At 42.9% G+C, this 22,759-nt stretch overlaps 1 protein-coding gene across 2 annotated transcripts in view; it reads right to left on the bottom strand.

Annotated features, from left to right (window-relative positions):
- Nucleotides 1–22,391, bottom strand: part of PAMR1 (peptidase domain containing associated with muscle regeneration 1) — a 104,207-nt gene extending 81,816 nt beyond the window's left edge. The window contains exon 1 of one of the 2 annotated variants that reach the window (XM_010358395.2): nucleotides 21,875–22,391. In XM_010358395.2, the coding sequence (XP_010356697.1) occupies nucleotides 21,875–21,947 (73 nt within the window). In that variant the 5' untranslated portion in view covers nucleotides 21,948–22,391. The remainder of the gene's footprint in view (nucleotides 1–21,874) is intronic. The other variant, XM_010358394.2, reaches the window with a different exon arrangement.
- Nucleotides 22,392–22,759: the final 368 nt, after the last annotated feature.

Here is a 22,759-nt window from a genome sequence, read left to right as displayed (position 1 = left end):
TCTTAGTGCTATATACTTATTTTTAGTTTTGTGTCAGGAGAGTGAAGCTAGCTTGCTTCTATGCCACCATTTTGGAAACAGGAACCTCCATTATAATCTTTTTTTTTTTTTAACTTTTATTCAGGTTCAGGGGTACATGCGCAGCTTTTTTGTGTAGGTAAACTATGTATCATGCGGGTTTGATGTACAGATTATTTCATCACCCAGGTAATAAGCATAGTACCTAAGGGATATTTTTTTATGCTCATTCTCCTCCTACCCTCCATCTGCAAGTAGGCCCCAGTGTCCTTTGTTCCCTTGTTTGTATCCATGTGTACTCAGTGTTTAACTCCCACTTATAAGTGAGAACATGCAGTGTTTGGTTTTCTGTTCTTGTGTTAGTTGACTTAGGATAGTGGCCTCCAGCTCCATCCACGTGGTTGTGAAGGATATTATATCATTTTTTATGGCTGTGTAGTATTCCATAGTGTATATGTACCACATTTTCTTTATCCAGTCTACCATTGATGGGCATTTAGGTTGACTCCATGTCTTTGCTATTTGAATAGTGCTCTCTATTATAAACTTACGAGAATACCATCATATATGCAGTCTGTCATTGACCAAAATGTCATTAAATAGCACATGACTATATTTGCAAAAATAAAACCAGTTCCCAGCAATATGGAGGTGATGGTTTGGATGATTTTGTAACTTTGCTCCTTCCCCTCTGGTTTGATAAATCCACTATCCCTCTTTCTCTCCCAGCTTGAGCAGAGACAGAAAAGTACCCCAAAAAATGAATGTGTAAGAAATAGATACGTGAAATATATTTTGAGAAATTTTCAAGTTAACCAGCTAAAGACATTTTAAAATGCAATAAATAGACAACATCTTGTTGCTTGCATTTTTTTCCCCCCATTTATCAGAATTACATTTGTGGAAAGGTCACATTGGCCATTTGGCTTCAGCTGTACAAATTTCAGGGAATTTCAATGTGGTGCTAAGGGCCAGTTCTCAAACTAGGATTTAGAGCGATGTCAACAGCAATAGAAATTATTGCATGTTTTCTTATATGTATGCTAAAGCAATTTAACGTTATTTTAGCTAAAATGTTTTTAAATTCTTAATACAATTTAATCTTCAAAATGATCTATTAAGTTGCTAATAAATTTTATTTTAAATTAAAATTATTTAACCCAACTCCTTCACTTTACCAGTGAAGAAAAGGGTGAAGTAGGGAAGAGTTGGTCTTATTTATTGAAACAAAGAGAAATACCAAATAATCTTTTTTTAGAGAATTAATTCTGGGAGAAAAGATGGGTCCACAGAATTCCAGGGGTAGGGAGAGGGGCAGTGAACAAGCCTGCTACTTGGGGGGAAAGAGCTGGCCAACTTGTAGTTTTACCAGCTACTGGAATTGAGCAAACTTTACTTTGCTTTTCACATTTAAAGGCAAAGCCTTATGAAAGCTGCAAATAAATTTTACCTTGTCAGTGCTTCCCAATGAATAAGCACAAAGAAAACACAAAGAACTCATAGACTCCACACTGGGATAAACCAAGGCACTGAGAAAGCAAGCATATGCCCATGATCACACAGCAAAATCAAGCTTAGGGAGTTCTGGGTGCTACATGCATTCATTCATCACTAGCTCTTCCATTGGATAAAATACTTTTTTCTTTATAAAACACTTAAGCCTTCATTTTTAGAGCAATTTTAGGTTCACGGGAAAATTGAGAGGAAGGTATAGAAATTCCCCACATACTCTTTCTCCCACAATTGCACAGCCTCTCCATTATCAACATCCCCACTAGAGTTGTGCATTTGTTACAACTGATGAACCTACATGGACTCATCATTATCACTGGAGCCCACAGTTTACATTAGGGTTCACTCTTGGTCTTGTACATTCTGTGGGTTTGGACAAATGTATAATGCCATGTACTCACCATTAGAGTTTCCTACAGAGCAGTTTTACTGCCCTAAGAATTGTCTGTGCTCTGCGAACGCCACAAAGATACTCCTCCAGAAGAGCAACTCCAAGACACATAATTGCCAGATTCACCAAAGTTGAAATGAAGGAAAAAATCTTAAGGGCAGCCAGAGAGAAAGGTCGGGTTACCCACAAAGGGAAGCCCATCAGACTAACAGCAGATCTCTCGGCAGAAACTCTACAAGCCAGAAGAGAGTGGGGGCCAATATTCAACGTTCTTAAAGAAAAGAATTTTAAACCCAGAATTTCATATCCAGCCAAACTAAGTTTCATAAGTGAAGGAGAAATAAAATCCTTTACAGATAAGCAAATGCTTAGAGATTTTGTCACCACCAGGCCTGCCTTACAAGAGACCCTGAAGGAAGCCCTAAACATGGAAAGGAACAACCGGTACCAGCCATCGCAAAAACATGCCAAAATGTAAAGACCATCGAGGCTCCGAAGAAACTGCATCAACTAACGAGCAAAATAACCAGTTAATATCATAATGGCAGGATCAAGTTCACACATAACAATATTAACCTTAAATGTTAATGGACTAAATGCTCCAATTAAAAGACACAGACTGGCAAACTGGATAAAGAGTCAAGACCCATCAGTCTGCTGTATTCAGGAGACCCATCTCACATGCAGAGACATACATAGGCTCAAAATAAAGGGATGGAGGAAGATCTACCAAGCAAACGGAGAACAAAAAAAAGCAGGGGTTGCAATCCTTGTCTCTGATAAAACAGACTTTAAACCATCAAAGATCAAAAGAGACAAAGAAGGCCATTACATAATGGTAAAGGGATCAATTCAACAGGAAGAGCTAACTCTCCTAAATATATATGCACCCAATACAGGAGCACCCAGATTCATAAAGCAAGTCCTTAGAGACTTACAAAGAGACTTAGACTCCCATACAATAATAATGGGAGACTTCAACACTCCGCTGTCAACATTAGACAGATCAACGAGACAGAAAGTTAACAAGGATATCCAGGAATTGAACTCATCTCTGTACCAAGCGGACCTAATAGACATCTATAGAACTCTCCACCCCAAATCAACAGAATATACATTCTTCTCAGCACCACATCGCACTTATTCCAAAATTGACCACATAATTGGAAGTAAAGTACTCCTCAGCAAATGTAAAAGAACAGAAATTATAACAAACTGTCTCTCAGACCACAGTGCAATCAAACTAGAACTCAGTACTAAGAAACTCAATCAAAACCGCTCAACTACATGGAAACTGAACAACCTGCTCCTGAATGAATACTGGGTACATAACGAAATGAAAGCGGAAATAAAGATGTTCTTTGAAACCAATGAGAACAAAGATACAACATACCAGAATCTCTGGGACACATTTAAAGCAGTGTGTAGAGGGAAATTTATAGCACTAAATGCCCACAAGAGAAAGCAGGAAAGATCTAAAATTGACACTCTAACATCACAATTAAAAGAACTAGAGAGGCAAGAGCAAACACATTCAAAAGCTAGCAGAAGGCAAGAAATAACTAAGATCAGAGCAGAACTGAAGGAGATAGAGACACAAAAAACCCTCCAAAAAATCAATGAATCCAGGAGTTGGTTTTTTGAAAAGATCAACAAAATTGACAGACTGCTAGCAAGGCTAATAAAGAAGAAAAGAGAGAGGAATCAAATAGATGCAATAAAAAATGATAAAGGGGATATCACCACTGACCCCACAGAAATACAAACTACCATCAGAGAATACTATAAACGCCTCTACGCAAATCAACTAGAAAATCTAGAAGAAATGGATAATTTCCTGGACACTTACACTCTCCCAAGGCTAAACCAGGAAGAAGTTGAATCCCTGAATAGACCAATAGCAGGCTCTGAAATTGAGGCAACAATTAATAGCCTACCCACCAAAAAAAGTCCAGGACCAGATGGATTCACAGCTGAATTCTACCAGAGGTACAAGGAGGAGCTGGTACCATTCCTTCTGAAACTATTCCAATCAATAGAAAAAGAGGGAATCCTCCCTAACTCATTTTATGAGGCCAACATCATCCTGATACCAAAGCCTGGCAGAGACACAACAAAAAAAGAGAATTTTAGACCAATATCCCTGATGAACATTGATGCAAAAATTCTCAATAAAATACTGGCAAACCGGATTCAGCAGCACATCAAAAAGCTTATCCACCATGATCAAGTGGGCTTCATCCCTGGGATGCAAGGCTGGTTCAACATTCGCAAATCAATAAACGTAATCCAGCATATAAACAGAACCAAAGACAAGAACCACATGATTGTCTCAATAGATGCAGAAAAGGCTTTTGACAAAATTCAACAGCCCTTCATGCTAAAAACGCTCAATAAATTCGGTATTGATGGAACGTACCTCAAAATAATAAGAGCTATTTATGACAAACCCACAGCTAATATCATACTGAATGGGCAAAAACTGGAAAAATTTCCTTTGAAAACTGGCACAAGACAGGGATGCCCTCTCTCACCACTCCTATTCAACATAGTGTTAGAAGTTCTGGCTAGGGCAATCAGGCAAGAGAAAGAAATCAAGGGTATCCAGTTAGGAAAAGAAGAAGTCAAATTGTCCCTGTTTGCAGATGACATGATTGTATATTTAGAAAACCCCATCGTCTCAGCCCAAAATCTCCTTAAGCTGATAAGCAACTTCAGCAAAGTCTCAGGATACAAAATTAATGTGCAAAAATCACAAGCATTCTTATACACCAGTAACAGACAAGCAGAGAGCCAAATCATGAATGAACTTCCATTCACAATTGCTTCAAAGAGAATAAAATACCTAGGAATCCAGCTTACAAGGGATGTAAAGGACCTCTTCAAGGAGAACTACAAACCACTGCTCAGTGAAATCAAAGAGGACACAAACAAATGGAAGAACATACCATGCTCATGGATAGGAAGAATCAATATCGTGAAAATGGCCATACTGCCCAAGGTTATTTATAGATTCAATGCCATCCCCATCAAGCTACCAATGAGTTTCTTCACAGAATTGGAAAAAACTGCTTTAAAGTTCATATGGAACCAAAAAAGAGCCCGCATTGCCAAGACAATCCTAAGTCAAAAGGACAAAGCTGGAGGCGTCACGCTACCTGACTTCAAACTATACTACAAGGCTACAGTAACCAAAACAGCATGGTACTGGTACCAAAACAGAGATATAGACCAATGGAACAGAACAGAGTCCTCAGAAATAATACGGCACATCTACAGCCATCTGATCTTTGACAAACCTGAGAGAAACAAGAAATGGGGAAAGGATTCCCTATTTAATAAATGGTGCTGGGAAAATTGGCTAGCCATAAGTAGAAAGCTGAAACTGGATCCTTTCCTTACCCCTTATACGAAGATTAATTCAAGATGGATTAGAGACTTAAATGTTAGACCTAATACCATAAAAACCCTAGAAGAAAATCTAGGTAGTACCATTCAGGACATAGGCATGGGCAAGGACTTCATGTCTAAAACACCAAAAGCAACGGCAGCAAAAGCAAAAATTGACAAATGGGATCTAATTAAACTAAAGAGCTTTTGCACAGCAAAAGAAACTACCATCAGAGTGAACAGGCAACCTACAGAATGGGAGAAAATTTTTGCAACCTACTCATCTGACAAAGGGCTAATATCCAGAATCTACAAAGAACTCAAACAAATATACGAGAAAAAAACAAACAACCCCATCAAAAAGTGGGGAAAGGATATGAACAGACATTTCTCAAAAGAAGATATTCATACAGCCAACAGACACATGAAAAAATGCTCATCATCACTCGCCATCAGAGAAATGCAAATCAAAACCACAATGAGATACCATCTCACACCAGTTAGAATGGCAATCATTAAGAAGTCAGGAAACAACAGGTGTTGGAGAGGATGTGGAGAAATAGGAACACTTTTACACTGTTGGTGGGATTGTAAACTAGTTCAACCATTATGGAAAACAGTATGGCAATTCCTCAAGGATCTAGAACTAGATGTACCATATGACCCAGCCATCCCACTACTGGGTATATACCCAAAGGATTATAAATTATTCTACTACAAAGACACATGCACACGTATGTTTATTGCGGCACTATTCACAATAGCAAAGACTTGGAATCAACCCAAATGTCCATCTGTGACAGACTGGATTAAGAAAATGTGGCACATATACACCATGGAATACTATGCAGCCATAAAAAAGGATGAGTTTGCGTCCTTTGTAGGGACATGGATGCAGCTGGAAACCATCATTCTTAGCAAACTATCACAAGAACAGAAAACCAAACACCGCATGTTCTCACTCATAGGTGGGAACTGAACAATGAGATCACTTGGACTCGGGAAGGGGAACATCACGCACTGGGGCCTATCATGGGGAGGGGGGAGGGGGGAGGAGGGAGGGATTGCATTGGGGAGTTATACATGATATAAATGATGAATTGATGGGTGCTGACGAGTTGATGGGTGCAGCACACCAACATGGCATAAGTATACATATGTAACAAACCTGCACGTTATGCACATGTACCCTAGAACTTAAAGTATAATAAAAAAAAAAAAAAAGAATTGTCTGTGCTCTGCCTAATCATTCCTGCACAACCCTCCCCACACCCACCCCCCAAAAAAAGTACACTTTTTATTCCCCCCCCAAAAAAAGAGTTCCTTGTGAAAATCTTTGGAAAATGAAGGAAAGTCTAAATAAGGAAATTAAAGGTATTCAAAATAATGTCAACATTTTGATGTCTATCCTTCAAGTCATGTGTTCAATGGGCATATATATCCACATGTAGGTATTAATAAATGTATAAACAGAGTCTTATTACCTCTCAAAATTGTTTTATTTTATAAGCTGCTTTTTTTTTTTCTTGTATCATGAACATTTTCTCTTGGCAGTGAATAGTCTTTACAAGAAATTTTAAATTGCTGCATAATTATTCTATGTGTGCAAGTGCTCCCCGGATCCCCTCTCTAAAATCAGGGTAAAAAAAATTAACAGAGTTGCAAAGTATTTTGGCATCATAAGTCCAAACACTTCTCTCAACTTCCATAGCTATGGGCAGCCATACTGGTATCTCCTATCTAAAGTGAGAAGTCCAGTTATATTAGTCCTGCCCTATTTCTTCCAGAATTCACTTTGGCAAATGTAAGACATTTAACCTCTTGGTCCTGTTTTATCAATGAGAATAGCAAGTCAATGAACACAATGCTGACCAATTGGCACAGGTTCAGCTTTCATATATTTGGTGAACAAATGAACGAATGAGTGAGTGAAAGAAAGCTGTCATCATCATCATCATCATCATCATCATCTTGCACAGCCCCTCACCAGGCTGACAAAATGTGCTTTACGACTATCCAATACTGATCCGTTTCTACTGCTGACAAATGGAAAAGCATGTAATCCCTCAAACAGCAGGGGCTTAGCTGTGCAGAAGGATAGGAGCAGCAAATGTGCCCCTCAGGCATAGTCTGCAAGTGCAATGTCTTCAACATTATATTTTAAGAAAACATGTTGCCATGATGGCTGTTAAGGTCAACCTGAAAAGACTCTGAGGATTCTGTATGAACATAAAGGTCAGGCTGTTCCAGACCGGATAGAAACATCAGATGTCAGACTAAAGGCTGCCAAGACCACCCCAGAAGGTGGCAAAGAAAGACACTTTTGTCATGTGCCTGCTCCTCTTCCTTGATGTGAAAACCTACCTTTGAGTCCACCAAAAACCCCACAGCTCTCCCTTCTAACCACATTTAATTAAAATGTCTACTGAGGTTTTATTTTTACCGTCTGCATTCTGTAAACCTTCTGAGACCAGAAGGAGAAAAAAGGACATAGGAATCAGAGAGAGATACAACTAGGCAGCTTGGGCTCCTCACCCATCCCTACTCACTGCCCCCTCATCTTGTGCTGTCTGAATCTCTGGTATTGATGTCTAAACAGCACACAACATTCCTAACCACTGGAGGATCTGACCACTGGCTCCATGGGCCTGATGACACCGACAAGACCAGGCAGGAACCATGAGACTGTGAGTCAGAGGGTTGCTTGCTGGGGCCCTTGGTGATTCTATCCCTCCCCTGAGCTTTTGACAGCCAACCAGTCACCAAGTGACCCTCTGTCCATCCTGGTTAGATCTCAACCTAGGTGACCTCAGTCTTCTCCTTCCTTCTCACAGCTGCTCCTGTTAACAGCATATTGACAGCTGGAGAGTCAAGGCCTTCATCAGCCCCTGTTTGGGTACCAGGAGTGATCAAACTTTCAATGGATTTGCTAGAAATCTGATTTTTGATCATGTACCCTGGGGAGAGGTAAAGGAGTGAAAATGAATGTGTTGCTTTCTTTCCTTTCTCACCTTTTATTAAGCACAGTACCTCACACTGAGGCTTTTCATTCATCCTCCTCTACTTCCAGCATCCGCTAAGAATATATATGAGCCCTTGACACATACCAGCTCATTACATTCTCATAACCACCCTTTGAAGTAGGTTATTTTCTTCATTTAGTAGATAAGGAAAGAGGGTAAATAAATTGCCCCAGGTAACACAGTTTCAGGTGAAAAGAAAGATCAGAACTCAGCTTTTTAGGGACAAAGCCTTGCTCTTTCCAACACAATACATTGGTTCTTGAGAATTCATGCCTCTGACTTTACAGTTGAAGAAGAAAGCAGCATTGGTGAGTAGAAACATCTAGGAATGAGGCTGCCCAAATTTGAATCCCAGCTCCACCAGTTCCTAGGTGGCCCTGAGAGAGTCACTGAACTTCCTAGTTTTCTCGTCTGTGAAATGTGGGTAATAATAGCACTTCCTCATGGTTGTGATGAGTATACGAAACCTAATAAAAGGAAAATGGTTAGGCCGGGCAGGGTGGTTCGTGCCTGTAACCCAAGCATTTTTGGGAGACTGAAGCTGGAGGATCTCTTGAGCCCAGGAGTTTGACACCAGCCTGGACAGCATAGCGAGACCCTGTCTTTAAAAATATAAAAATTAGCTGGGCATAGTCCCATGTGCCTGTAGTCCCAACTACTCAGGAGGCTGAGGTGAAAGAATCACATGTGCCTGGGAGGTCAAGGCTGCAGTGAGTTGTGATCACACCACTGCACTCCAGCCTGGGTGACAGAGTGAGACCCTGTCTAAAAAAAAAATTAAAAATAAAAAAGGAAAGCGGTGGCTAGCAGGGTGCTCAGTAAGCACTCAGTGTTACTATCATATTTAAGATCAACAATCGTGCTCTGAGTCATATCAGTAGTCTATTCAGAACAGAACTCTGCTCCCAATGGTGACACCAAAGGAAAGTTTAGGGGAGATATTGCTATACTCTGAAATCACTGAAAATGGTTGATGAATAACCTGTTTCAGATAATAATAGCAAACACCTTCACAGCACTTTCTATATACCAGACACAGTTCTAGGTTGTTCATCTATATCATCTCATTTAATCATTACAACAACCCTATAGCATAGGGACAATTAACACTTCTATCTTATAGATGAGAAAACTGAGGTTCAGAGGAGTTAAATACTCACAAGTAGTAAGTAGCAGAGACAGAATTCAAATCCAAGCAGGCTGTTTCCAGAGTCAGAGAGCATTAACCATCATGCTGGTCTGGCTCTCAGGTATGTCATTCATCATTCTGAATGGCAACAACAGCAATAAACTTACATGGAGAGCTTGCTCTGAGCCAGACACCATGCTGAGTGCTTTCCATGTGTTTCTCTGTGTTCTTTCATTTAGTCCTCACAATTGCATTACTATCTTGCATTTTATATATAAAGAAATCAAGGCACAGAAAGATTAAGTACCTTAATCAAAGTTAAACAGTAAGTGGCGGAGCTGGGACTCAGTCTGTGTGCATCAGAAGCCCATGTTCTCATTTACAACACACTCTCCAGACCACCTGTATTGAAACTACCTGCGATGCTTGTTTAAATGTCTTATTCCTGGACCACAGACCAGAACTCTTCCCTCAGAATCTCTGGAGGTGGGAGCTAAGTCTCTACCTTTCAAATAAGCACATTCCTTTAACAATCACAGCCCTATGATGCTGCTTTTACTATTTCCAGGAGAATGTGTTACCAAGAAAGGTACCTTCCCTCCAGTCCATGTAAAGATGGACTTACCTAAAGATGAAGGATAATAACCCTGACTTCTTAGTGGCCTTGAAAGGGATTCTCACCTTCTGGGCTATACTCTGGACCCACATCCATGGAACCTGCCCCTCCTTTATGCTGCCGGACAACCATGGACAAGACAGCTTGCCACAGCATTTCCCCAAAGCTTCAAGAGGATGGAGGTACAGGGATGAGATTGTTGATGTCACTGAAGTTGAAAAAACACAATGAGCATAAAGGGTTTTTGAAGAAAAAAAAGCATATTTGTCAGACATTACCCTTATTCTCTGCAGAACACAAAAAGACACAGAAGGCAAAGGAGCGAAGGAGGCAAGATGTAATGTCTCCTCCAGGGGCCCACACATACATGGCCTTTTCAAGCAGTCTGTTCAGGTTTATATCATGGCATTCTGGGCACCACCCACTTGCTTTTGCCTTTCCTGGTCCCTTTTCTCTAATCCCTCTTCCATTTATCTTGCCCCCTGCTGCTTTACTTCAAAAACAGAAATTCTACATCCATATCCAAAGGGAACAAAACCCAAATTCTAGGAGTTTGGAGGAATCCCCAGTTGCCATTATCCTCAACAACTGTGGTGCTCAAAATCGTTGAAGGACAGCTGCTTCTAGATTATTTCAAATGTTGGAATACGAGCTGAATAGGTCTTATTTTTATTAGCACTGGTTACCGAAAAAGATAATTGAATAATGCATCTAAAAATACTTGGCAGCCAGGTGTGATGGCTCATGCCTGTAATCTTAGAGCTTTGGGAGGCTGAGGCGGGGAATGGCTTGAGGTCAGGAGTTTGAGACCAGCCTGGGCAACATAGCACACCCACCCCCCTGCCACACACCCCCGGTTTCTACAAAAAATTAAAAAATTAACTGGGCACAGTGGTACACATCTGTGGTCCCAGCTACTTAGGAGGCTGAGGTGGGAGGATCACTTGAGCCCAGGAGGTCAAGGCTGCAGTGAACCATGATTGTGCCACTGCACTTCAGCCTGGGTGACAGAGCAAGATCCAGTCTCAAAAAGAGATAAATAAAACTTGGCAGTACAATTCAGCAAATATTATATCAATCAAAGCATTAGAATGACTACATTAAAAACAATGAAATATAAGCTATACCCTAAAAATTCAATCTCGTTTTCCCAAGACCCAAGAATTTTACAAACTATCCCACCTGTTCCCAGTCTTGCACACTTTAAAATCTTTCTGAGTCCAAATGCATTAGGACTACAGCAGGGGTCTTGATCTGCCATGGTCAACCTCTTTGCCAAAAGCTCCCAGAATTACTGTTACTTTCCTCCTATCCAGATTCCCCTATGCAAAGCCGAAGCCAGATTTTCTGTGTACCAAAGGCAGCTGGCCAACAACAGATGTCAAGTGTAGAAAAATGTTGAGCCAGGGTGATGCATTTGTAATGGTATGTCCAACGGGTCCCAAAGCCCTGAGCTGACAGCAGCTTCAGGCAGGCTAGTCCTTATTATAGTTACCTCCCCCAGCTCTGCAAGCTAGAACAAGATCAAGGGAAACTTCTTTTTGCCTGAGGATTCCTGGCTGGCTCTAAACTTGAATTATAACAGGTGGATGGTCATGAGCAACGTCTCATCTGCAGACTTTTAAGGGGGCCTCAGTGTTTGGAGTGGAACATCATTAGCCCAGAACCACCTGTTCTATAAGATATTATCCCTCACGTGCCTACAAGAACCTGCCACCAGCCCTATTTCAAACACAGAGAAATGAAGCCATGGCATGTGAAAGGCATTTCTCCTAAGGCTGGAAGGTGGATACATATTAAAACCAAGGAGAGAGAGCAAGTGTCAACAGATAGATGTATGACAAGTCTTTTGGGATTCTTTTTTTCTTTCTCTTTCTGACAGAGTCACAGATGAGTAGAATGGGAGTTTGGCCTGAAAAGAGGAGTCTCAAGAGGATCATATAAATTTCATCAAACTATAGATGAAAACACCCAGTATCATTCCTTCTCAGTTCCTTGTGAAACTTGTGTTAGTGGGAACAGTATGAGAAGGAAGGGGAAGAGTATGTGACAACTTTAATTTCTCAAGTCTTTCCATTTTGCCAGGCACTATGCTAAGTATGCTAAATGGATTATCTCATTTAATACCTGCAGTCAACCTATGATATAGACACAATTATCCTCAGTCTGCAGATTGGAAGGTGATAGGGCCACATCAGTGAGGGGAAGTAACTTGCTGAATAAAACTAGCCATAAATGACAGAGCCAGGATTCAAACCCTGATCAGTGTTTCAAACCACAATGCTTTATACCCCATGCATGTGCACATACATACATACACACACAGAAATATGCACCTCTTATGCCTACTTTTATTATTCTGTGTGCATGCACATGTAAACGTATATCCATTTCAAGAAATCTGTATCAAAGATGAATTCGGTATATATTCAGTGGGGGCTGAGAAGATCATAGCTTCCCAAAATCCACCTAGGCAAGATGCCCTTTAAAGGAGCAGCTGGTTTCATTCCTCATCCATTGTCACTGCAGTCATCCTGTCTGAAACAAGTCCGGGCAGAGAAAGAAGGCACACAATGCTAGGGCCAAGGGAAAAACTGTGTTGTGTGACAACAAGAACAATATTTAGCAAAGGCAGGAATAAAGTCGGTCCCACAAACAACAAAGAAGGGGTCAACGAACAGCTCAAACCCTTATGCTGTCTCTATGGGATACAGCCCCAGGGTAAACAGACAGACCACTTTCAGGTTGTGCAAATCAGGGTCACAGTGCCTGGGCTCTATCAGAACTGGCAAATACAGGAGTAATTTTGACCACAAATTGGACCACAATTCTTACTTTACATTGTAGTCAAATGTTTGGTAGTCAATGATGATCTAATAAAATATCAATCAGGTAGAAACAGTGACAATGCAGGGGGCAGCTCAAACAAATAATCGCAAGGGATTGAAGAAGCCTCTGGAGGAGGGGAGGGAAAAAAAGAGGCAGGGGAGGGGAGTGATTAGACCCTAGATTCAATGTCCCGGGGATTAGAAGGATGCTCAAATATTCTCTGTAGACTGATGATAATTGTATCTGACATGATACATCTAGCTGGGAAGTCAAGTCACAGCTCTTCTCACTCCCCCAGACTGCCACATCATCAGGCGTGCTAATAAATGAGATTCACACCTCAGTTTGCCAAGTGATCTCAGACCGCTCACATTGCTACAAGCACCTGGAATACAGGAAATGAGTTTTCTCCACAGCCCAAATCGATTAGTGCTGGCGAGAACCTTTCTTATAGGAACATGGATGTGCCATTATCTCCATAGCCCTTTCAACATCTCAGCAAATGTTAAGTGATGAGGACATCAGACTTCCTACCCATACCTCAGCAAAAGTCTGAAGAGAGGCCCATGATTCTTAGACTTTCAAAGTCCCTTCTTACCCTTTCTTCTGTAATGGTGAGATATTCTTCCATGTTTTATGCCTTATGGGCAAGAGATCAGAGTTTTCCAAACTGTATTTCATGAAGTACTAACTCCACTGGATGGTATAAGGTAAAAAGACAAAAAGAGGCTCTGTGGCCAAACAACTTTGTGAAATGTTTCATTGTAAAAATGAATTATAGCTTTCTTTACTGCAGGACTCTGCGGAGTCTATAATCTCCAAATCCCCCAGACTTATTTCATCATAACATCCTGGATTCTGTTTACTTTTGCTGAATATCTCCCAGGATTAGCATTTCCTGAAACCCACTTTGGGAAATGCCAAGTTGAACCATAAGTTCTCTCAGTAGATTGCCTTCAGAACAAGGACTTTGTCCTATTCATCTTGATATCCCCAACACCAATAACCATGACTGGCACCTGATAGGGGCTTGATAAGGATTACTGAATAAATACATGAATATGGACATGGGAGCATGTGTGATTCCCAGCGCAAAGGCTATTTGTGACAAAGACTGACATTAGAATCTTCTCTTGCTATGACTTTTCAGAGTCTCTACTATACAGAAAGAGGAATCCACTGGATCCATTAGTGAATATTTTTGTTGACTACAATTTGTATCTCATTTCCATGAGGGCTTGAGATACTTACCCATTGTATTCTACCAGTGGATTGGCCAGAGAATCAGGCTTGCCCAAAAGGGAGGCTGAACACCATTGAGAAGCAGGCAGTTAACCCCCTGGGAGGCAAAAAGCCAGAACAAAAAGTGCTGTAACAAGGTTTTTTTTACCACCAGCCATGTCCTCCCTTCTGCTTGTACCCAAGTAAGCAAAGGTAGGTTGGAAATTATAGGTGTAGATGATACCAGGTAGAAGCTAAGCCCAGGCACCTTGTCCTAGGACATTTCAGGTGTTCTCCATCATTCTCGTTAACTTCTAAGGCGGGATCCTATGGTGGATGCAAAAGTCTAAAGGGAAGCCCATGTTTCTTAGACTTTCAAATTCCCTTCTTACTCTTTCCTCTTTAATGGTGAGATATTATTCCATGTCTTATGCCTTACGGATGAAAGATCAGAGTTTTCCAAACTGTATTCCATGGAGCACTAATTCTGCTGTATAGTGTAAGGAAAAAAGACAAAAAGAGGCTCTGTGGTCAAACAACTTGAGGTGATCAGAGAATTAACTGATCACCTCAAGTTGTTTGACCACAGAGCCTCATTTTGTCTTGTTCCCTTATACCATCCAGTGGAATTATAAAGTAAATAGGGCCGGGCACGGTGGCTCAAGCCTGTAATCCCAGCACTTTGGGAGGCCGAGACGGGTGGATCACGAGGTCAGGAGATCGAGACCATCCTGGCTAACACAGTGAAACCCCGTCTCTACTAAAAAATACAAAAAACTAGCCGGGCGAGGTGGCGGGCGGCTGTAGTCCCAGCTACTTGGGAGGCTGAGGCAGGAGAATGGCGTAAACCCGGGAGGCGGAGCTTGCAGTGAGCTGAGATCCGGCCACTGCACTCCAGCCTGGGCGACACAGCGAGACTCCGTCTCAAAAAAAAATAAAAAATAAAAAAAATAAAGTAAATAGAAGTGCAACTGGATTTGAAAAACATTGATGCTTTAGTTTCTTGGAATCATCAAACAATTCATTTGATTTCAAGCAAACCAACCCAACATCCCCTCTCCATCCAGTGGTTTTTCATTAAACCAGCTGGAAATTTTTTCAACCCACCATAAATTCAGTGCGTGAGGACAATTGCTGTGTCTCCCCCGAGCTAAAGTTAGCTAAATGTGTTCCTCACTCTGTTCTGGCAGCAACAGCCTGGTTTTCCAATCATCAAGTCAACTGACCAGACTTCTACTTACAGGGATACTTGCTGCCAAACCACTAATTCAACCCTCTGAGACAGCCAGAACTTCAGAGAAGACGATGATAAAGATGCCCAGACTGCAGAAATAAAGGCATTTATCCAACACTAGAGACAGAAGAGTGACAGAAATAGTAGTCTTCATAGCTGCTCAGCCAAGGGGGCCACTTCCTTAAATAGCTGATATAAGATCCAGGACATTGGTATCTGGTAGATAGTAGATCCTCATTCAAAGTTGAGATGAATTGGTTAAAACCCATCTTAGGATTAGAGTAAAAGGGATTGAGTCTCCATCCCCTGCAATATTCATCAACTATGTTTTGCCAAAAAAGAAGGGAGAAAAGTGCTCCCCCTTATCCATTCCAGGTCTGCTCCTCCCATCCAATGGCTTAAGAGTTTACACAGAACACATCCATAAAGGAGCAGACGTACACAATGTCAGGGCCACGCTGGAAATAAATGGTCTCTTTCGCAATTCTGTTCCTCTGCAAACAGACATGTGATTTGGATGATAAAAATTTACCATGGGACAAAGAAATTCTCACCTCTCATATCTACTGAGGGCAAGGTACATGACACCATGGACAACTATCCCAGAAACTGGTTGGACTTTCGGTCTGCCTGGCACCCCTGTTTCCTCTAGGGAACGGCTCCTCTTGGGTTCCATGTGGTGCTACTGGGGCTGCTGATGCCTCTGTTTTTTCCTGCATCCACTCCACCTCCACAGAGGTGAGCACATGACTTGACGCAGGCCAATCTGGGCACATGGGATGTTCCAGGGATAATCAGACTCCTTTACTAACACCATGATTTTTTTATCATTTGGCCAAAATACAGCCAGTAGATCTGCCACCGTTGGACCTACTGCTTACTGTGGTGGTGTTGTGACGTATTTCAGGGCATGCCTTATAGAGTCAGACTGGATACAAAAACACGGATATCCAGTTATATGACCCGGGCAGGTACTGAAACCCTTTGCCTAAGCTCCTTTGTATGTGAAGTGGGGCAAACAACAATAGTATTTACCTCCTAGGTTTGTGGTGAGGATTAAGTAAATATATAAAAAGCATATAAGGGAGTGCCTAGTGTTCACCACAAACTCAATAAATTATTTGGATAACCAAACTTGGGATTCATTTCCTTAGGTATGCTAGGATGGAAGCCTCTTCAAAGGTGTTTCCCCCATCGATGATTCTATCATCAAAGGTAAAGATGCCCTGATGTGCAACCCCTACTTACTCCACTCTCAACCCACATGGGCTCTGAGTCTGTCTCACAGACAATTACAACCAAGAAAGAGGGTAGAGTTGAGTAGGGGGTAGCAGACACACTGATTCAGAGAGGAGTATCTCCAGCCAACTCCAATTCTCTGCCTTCCTTGAGTGGTTCTGTTTATAGGTGAGATCTGATGTGTCCTGAATTTTTTACTTCTTTCTCTTCATTTTAATCTAAAGCTCTCGCCCAGGTGTTGAGATGACTGACACACAGAATTCCTTAAACATAGACCAGGCTTGGAATCTAATAGAGTTTCTGCCACTGATCTGGTAGCTTTCAGTTTTCCAGCTGGCCTCTGGGTTCTCTGCCCTGGAATTCAGGAACTGGAAAATGTAAACATTGCATTTCCCTCATCTTTAAAATAAGAGGGGAGGGAGGCTGGGCTCTTGTTACTTTCAAATATCCACAAAGTGAGGATGACAGCTCCTCCCCCATGAGGGGGGAATAGGGCACAACCTTCCCTCATTTATCATGGAAATGACACTTTTCTCAATTTGCTTACACCCCAAATCAACTGCAGCTTCTAGAGCTGATCTCAGGGGAGGCAGTTAGAGAAGTTTTCTTTTGCATCAGGATTGGCCACCCCAGTGGGGCAGATGGAAATAATTTTCAGACTTAAGACCTGTCATTAGGTCCCAGACACCATTATCTTGGCTATTTCTGTCTAGCCAGTATAACCCAGATGCGGATAATAATAAGTCAAACCCATGGTCCATGCCAGTAGCATTCTAAAGCCCTCCCCAAGACTTCTGCATATTCCTGAGGGACTTACACACTCTAGGTCACCTCTGCTTCTGGGCTCCCATGTCTAAGGTACTTTGTTCACAGGTAATTGACCCAGATATAACACCCAGGCCTGTCTTCAGTTTCCACTGAAAGCTCATGCTCAAGGGCATTTATGAAAGTAAAACATTTTACCAATGAGTTAGAGGTCACAGAGACAGGTAAGATTATGTTCCATGAAATATACAGATTAAAATATGTTAGACACTGATAAAGTCTGATGTACTAGATGCTCTGAAAAATCCTGTGGCCAATTAGTCCTCAGCAGCTTAACTCCCTTGTTTCCCTCCGTTCACCATCCAGCCTTCCACCTTCTCCCTCTCATTCCCTCTTCCTGTCCCATCCCTCTCAGAAATGGGAGGTCAGAACTTCAAATGCTAGTAGGGATTAGCAGGTATCAGACATATGGGTTGAGAGGTGGGATGTCAGACCCTAGAGAGGATCCAGCCTAACTCAAGACATTCAGGTTCAAAATACTCTGAAGCACTTATGTCCTACTAAATACCTTCTGCAGGTCTTTTGGCTCCAAAGGCTGCCAGTTTGTGGTCTATGAGCATAGTCTCCCTCTTTGCCACAGCCAGCCAAGACGCAGCAACAATGCCACTAAAACAGGAGCTAGCAAGGGCTCTCTCTTCCCTGCTTCATGTGCATCCCGAAACCTTAACAAAGGTAGATGTCCGTCAGCATAATCAGTCCATATGCTGGATGTGTGAATGTAAGTCCTCCAGGTAACAGGAGAACTTGGGTTCAGAAACTAGACAGCCTGAGCTCACCCTGGGCTCCACTAATCTGCTAGTGTAGTTGTTTATTTATTTATTGTGGAAAAATACACATAACAAAAAATTACCTTTCAAATAGTTTTTTTGTTTGGTTGGTTAGTTGGGTTTTTTGTTTGTTTGTTTGAGACAGAGTCTCACTCTGTTGCCCAGGCTGGAGAGCAGTGGTGCAATCTCGGCTCACTGCAAGCTCCACCTCCCGAGTTCACGCCATTCTCCTGCCTCAGCCTCCCAAGTAGCTGGGACTACAAGCGTGAGCCACCACACCCGGCCTCAAATCGTTTTTAAGTGCATGGTTCAGTGGCATAAATACATTCATACTATTGTGCAACCATCACCACCATCTATCTCCAGAACTTTTCACTATTCCACATTGAAACTCTGTACCCATCAAATAATAACTCCCATCCCACCTTCTCCTGGCCCCCGGCAATTACCATCCCACTTTCTGTCTACATGAATTTGACTATTCTAAGTACCTCAAGTAAGTGGAATCACAGAACATTTGTCTTTTTGTGTCTGGCTTCTTTCACTTAGCATAAGGTCTTAAAGTTCATCTGTGTTATAGCATGTATCAGAAGATCCTTTATTTTTAAGGCTGAATAATATTCCATTGTAGGTGTAAACTGCATCCTGTTTACCAATGGACATTTGGGTTGTTTCCATCTTTTGGCTATTGGGAATAATGCTGCTATGAACGTTGATGTAAAAATATCTAATCAAGTCCCTGCTTTCAATTCTTTTGTGTATATACCCAGAAATTGAATTGCTAGATCAAATGGTAATTCTATGTTCAATTTTTGGGGGAACCATGCCTGTGTATCCTTAAACCTCTGTGTATCACAGAACCTCTCTGAACCTCATCTGTAAAACAGGGATAATAATAGCAATGCCATTTCAGGGTGGTCTGAGAATTAATGCACATAAAGCCTTTGGCTCAAAGACTGGACACATTAATAAATGTTCACTAAGTGTTTGCTTGATGTTTAATCTCTTCGTCCTCTGAATTGAGGGACTCATACTAAAATCATCTCTAAAGTCATTCTCAGCTCCTAAACTCCATGATCCCATCATTAAATTATTTTCCTGTTGGGGATGCCAGGAGCTCTCAGAGTATATATTAGAGGAACACCCTCTTCATGATCCCCATAAAAATCCACCCCTGCCAAGAAGGCCCAATTTTCCTAGCTTTCTCCTGGGAATTTGCCAACACATCCCAGTGTAATCTAACATCTAATTTTTCTTGACACGCCTCCGTTGCTTTCTTTCCACATTTCCTTTCTTAGCTGGTTTTTCCTGCCCACTGAATATCTGCACTTCAAATTATCTTCCCTGGTTGCATTTATGTTCATTCCCCACAAGTTAGTGTCTGTTGGAAGCAACACTTATGAAGTTCTCCAGATTAAGTTTTCATTCCCAAGAGTCCCATATTTTAAATGAGGTTTTCCTCTTCGGCAGAATCACACTGGCAGAGCTACTGCAATTTGGTGAAGTCAGTGGAGTTGGGCTTCTCCCCCTCTTCTGTTTATGTTGGGTTATCACTTGGCCTCATGTTTGGATTCTCATCCTCCCAACATGTATCACATGCCGGTGAGCAATAACGCTCTCCCGTACCATCCCCGTGGATGTTTATAATTCAGCAAATACTCTTTTTAGAAAAGTTAATTAGAGGAAATATGCTTCCAAGTTTTTCTCGACTGGGGCCAGATTCAGCATCCCAGCAGGGAGTGGACTCCCTTCACTGTTTGAAGAAATATTTTCCTTCTCCACGCGATTCCTCTGTCTTCCCTCGAAATGTGAGTAAAACATTCAACAACTAAAATATCCTCGCTAAATACATGAAGCTGCGCTCTGGTTCAGGCAGCAGTTTAGCCACCAACAAACTGTGCATCCTCCCTGAAGCTTTTTCACAGCCAAAGGTAAAAGAGGTTCTTGGGTCAGAAATAAATGGATTTTTCAGATTCTGGGCTAGGAAAAAGAGGCAGCTCAGGTGTTTTTATTTTTATTTTTTTAAAACTTTTATGACTTTGAAGAGCCTCACCTGCCATGTAATAAAAAAGGAAGCAGGGGAACACTGATGCAACCCTGAGGAATCGAATCCACTGAGCCCTGGCACTCTGAGAAGAACCAGGTCCTCTGGAGCTGGTCCACCGACACCATGCCCAAAGGCGAAGATGAAGTAGGGATGTGCCTTAATGCAAAGTCACCCACTTACCCTTGGTGTAAGGATTGCCAGCCCTTATGAAGGGCTCCTTCTTCCTTTATTATTGTCTTTGGGCTGCTCCAGACACCATGGAGGCAAAATTCAAATGAAACACTCACCATCTCTATTGTAAATCATTAAGGAACATCCTACCTGGGCAGGCAGGCTCTAGGTAGATGGAAAGTTTGACCAAAATGAAGGGCAGGGGGGTTTGTGTATCTCAGTTTTTTGCTGATCATGAAGGGATGTGCCCATGGCTGAGTTTCCCTTCTATACAGGCTATTGCATTTAGCATCCTCCCCACCTCACCTGGCCTGTTTCATTCTCAGGCATTTGCCAGCTACTTGCTGCGGCAGAGCACCCAGTGCTCAGGTAGAGTTCAGGTGACAGATAACCAGCACAGAAGGGAAGCAGCGAAGGCTCACACATAGCCTGCCCCTATTCAGAGCTGCCCCATTTGGTCATATCTGTACATCTCAGCCTGCCCTTACCTCATGAGGTCTCACCTCACTCCTGGGCTATAGAAGGACAGATGTTCCTATGACGTTCCCATTTCCCTGCCTGCCAGCAAGCGGGCTGTTATAAGACAAGCCTGCCATTCCCTCGCTTCTGCCCTTAGCTGGATCTCCATGTCATGTACCAGCCTCATTTGTCCCCAGAAGCCCATTTGACCTGGGGATTGTGGCTTAGAAAATGACATATGAAAACCAAAGAAGCCAGAGCTCCTTCAAAACAAACCCTGTGCGTCCCCAGAAACAATCTGCACTTTTAACCTTGGCTTTTTTCTTCTTTCTCACTCTCATCAGAAAGGGAGTGTTTCTACATATGCTGAGTGAGTCAATCTCCTGTGCTTGGATATGCTCTGAAGGGGTATGGCTGTAGGATTTCGTGAAGCAACATTCACCAGAACACCAAGCAAGCCCTGTTGCTCTTTTTCCTTTCCTTTCCTTTCTTTTCTTTTTTCTTTCTTTCTTTTCTTCTCTCTCTCTTTCTCTCTCTCTCCTTCCTTCCTTCCTTCTCTCTCTCTTTCCTTTTCTTTCTTTTTCTTTTTCTTTCCCTCTCTTCTTTCTTTCCTGCTCACCTCTGAGGGAGCCCTTTCCAAGGGAAACTTAGCTTTTGCAAGTCAGAGCGGGCAACTCAGAATTGATTCCCTAAGGCAATTTGGTGCTTTCAAAATGCTAAAAAGAGCAAATAAAATAGGAGCTGGTCCGCTTTCCTGAGACAGTTCAGGCCCACGATTTGGGATGACAAAACCATGTCACAGTCTCAGGGAGGGCCACAGGAGCTCCAGCACCACCAGCCAAGTCCCCAAGATTATCACTGGAAAAGCACCCCCTTCCAACCCCCCCACCTCAAACACACACACACACACCCCACACCTCCTGAGACTCCCAGTCCTGCTCCCAGGCAGACCCCAGGAGGAAAATGCTCCCTCCTAGGGTGTCCCGGACGCTACTCACAGTACCTCTTGGCAAGGACGAGATGAGAAGGAGCTGAAGAAAAGTGAGCCCCAACTGCGTCCAGCAACCCAGCTCCATCCTTGCCGCGGCTGGTGCCCGAGCGTCTGCTGGGGAGGGAGAGGAGCGACCCAGGGACGCCGGGGGCAGGCAGCTTTTACAGGGACCTCCCCGAGCCCCAGCTGAGCGGGAGCTCGGGTTTCAGCTCGCCAGGCTCTCCCATCTTCATCTGAGGGGAACCACCTTCAGCCAGAGCGACGTCAACCCAAACCTCTCCTCTCTGCTGCCTTAACCCTTGCGGGGCCCCAGGAGGTGTGGCCATTCCTGGAGACCGGGGACTGAGGCTGCGAAGGAAGCTGCGGGGCAGGGAAGCCAGCCCAGGTCCAGGTGGGCTCCCAGTGTTGGATGCTGGGAGGAGGGGCCGCAGGACCCTGGGTGGGAGCGAAGGTACACAGGGCTGCGGGAAGCTCAGGTGAGGCCGGGAGGTCTTCCTACGGGAGGCTGAGACAGGAGCTGGCTGTGCCCGCTCTGACTGCACACGGGGAGGCTGATTAAAAGCCTGGCCTACGGGCGTGGTGGCTCAAGCCTGTAATCCCAGCACTTTGGGAGGCCGAGGCGGGCGGATCACAAGGTCAGGAGGTCGAGACCATCCTGGCTAACACAGTGAAACCCCGTCTCCACTTAAAAAATACAAAAAATTAGCCGGGCGAGATGGCGGCGCCTGTAGTCCCAGCTACTCGGGAGGCTGAGGCAGGAGAATGGCGTGGACCCGGGAGGCGGAGCTTGCAGTGAGCTGAGATCCGGCCACTGCACTCCAGCCTGGGCGACAGAGCGAGACTCCGTCTCAAAAAAAAATAAAAGCCTGGCCTAAAGAGAAGGAGGAGTTGGTGATG

The sequence above is a fragment of the Rhinopithecus roxellana genome, chromosome 15 (assembly GCF_007565055.1).
Source record: "Rhinopithecus roxellana isolate Shanxi Qingling chromosome 15, ASM756505v1, whole genome shotgun sequence".
NCBI classification, from domain to species: domain Eukaryota; kingdom Metazoa; phylum Chordata; class Mammalia; order Primates; family Cercopithecidae; genus Rhinopithecus; species Rhinopithecus roxellana.
The sequence above is the reverse complement of the archived record's forward strand: the minus strand, read 5'-3'. Positions and strand labels throughout refer to the sequence as shown.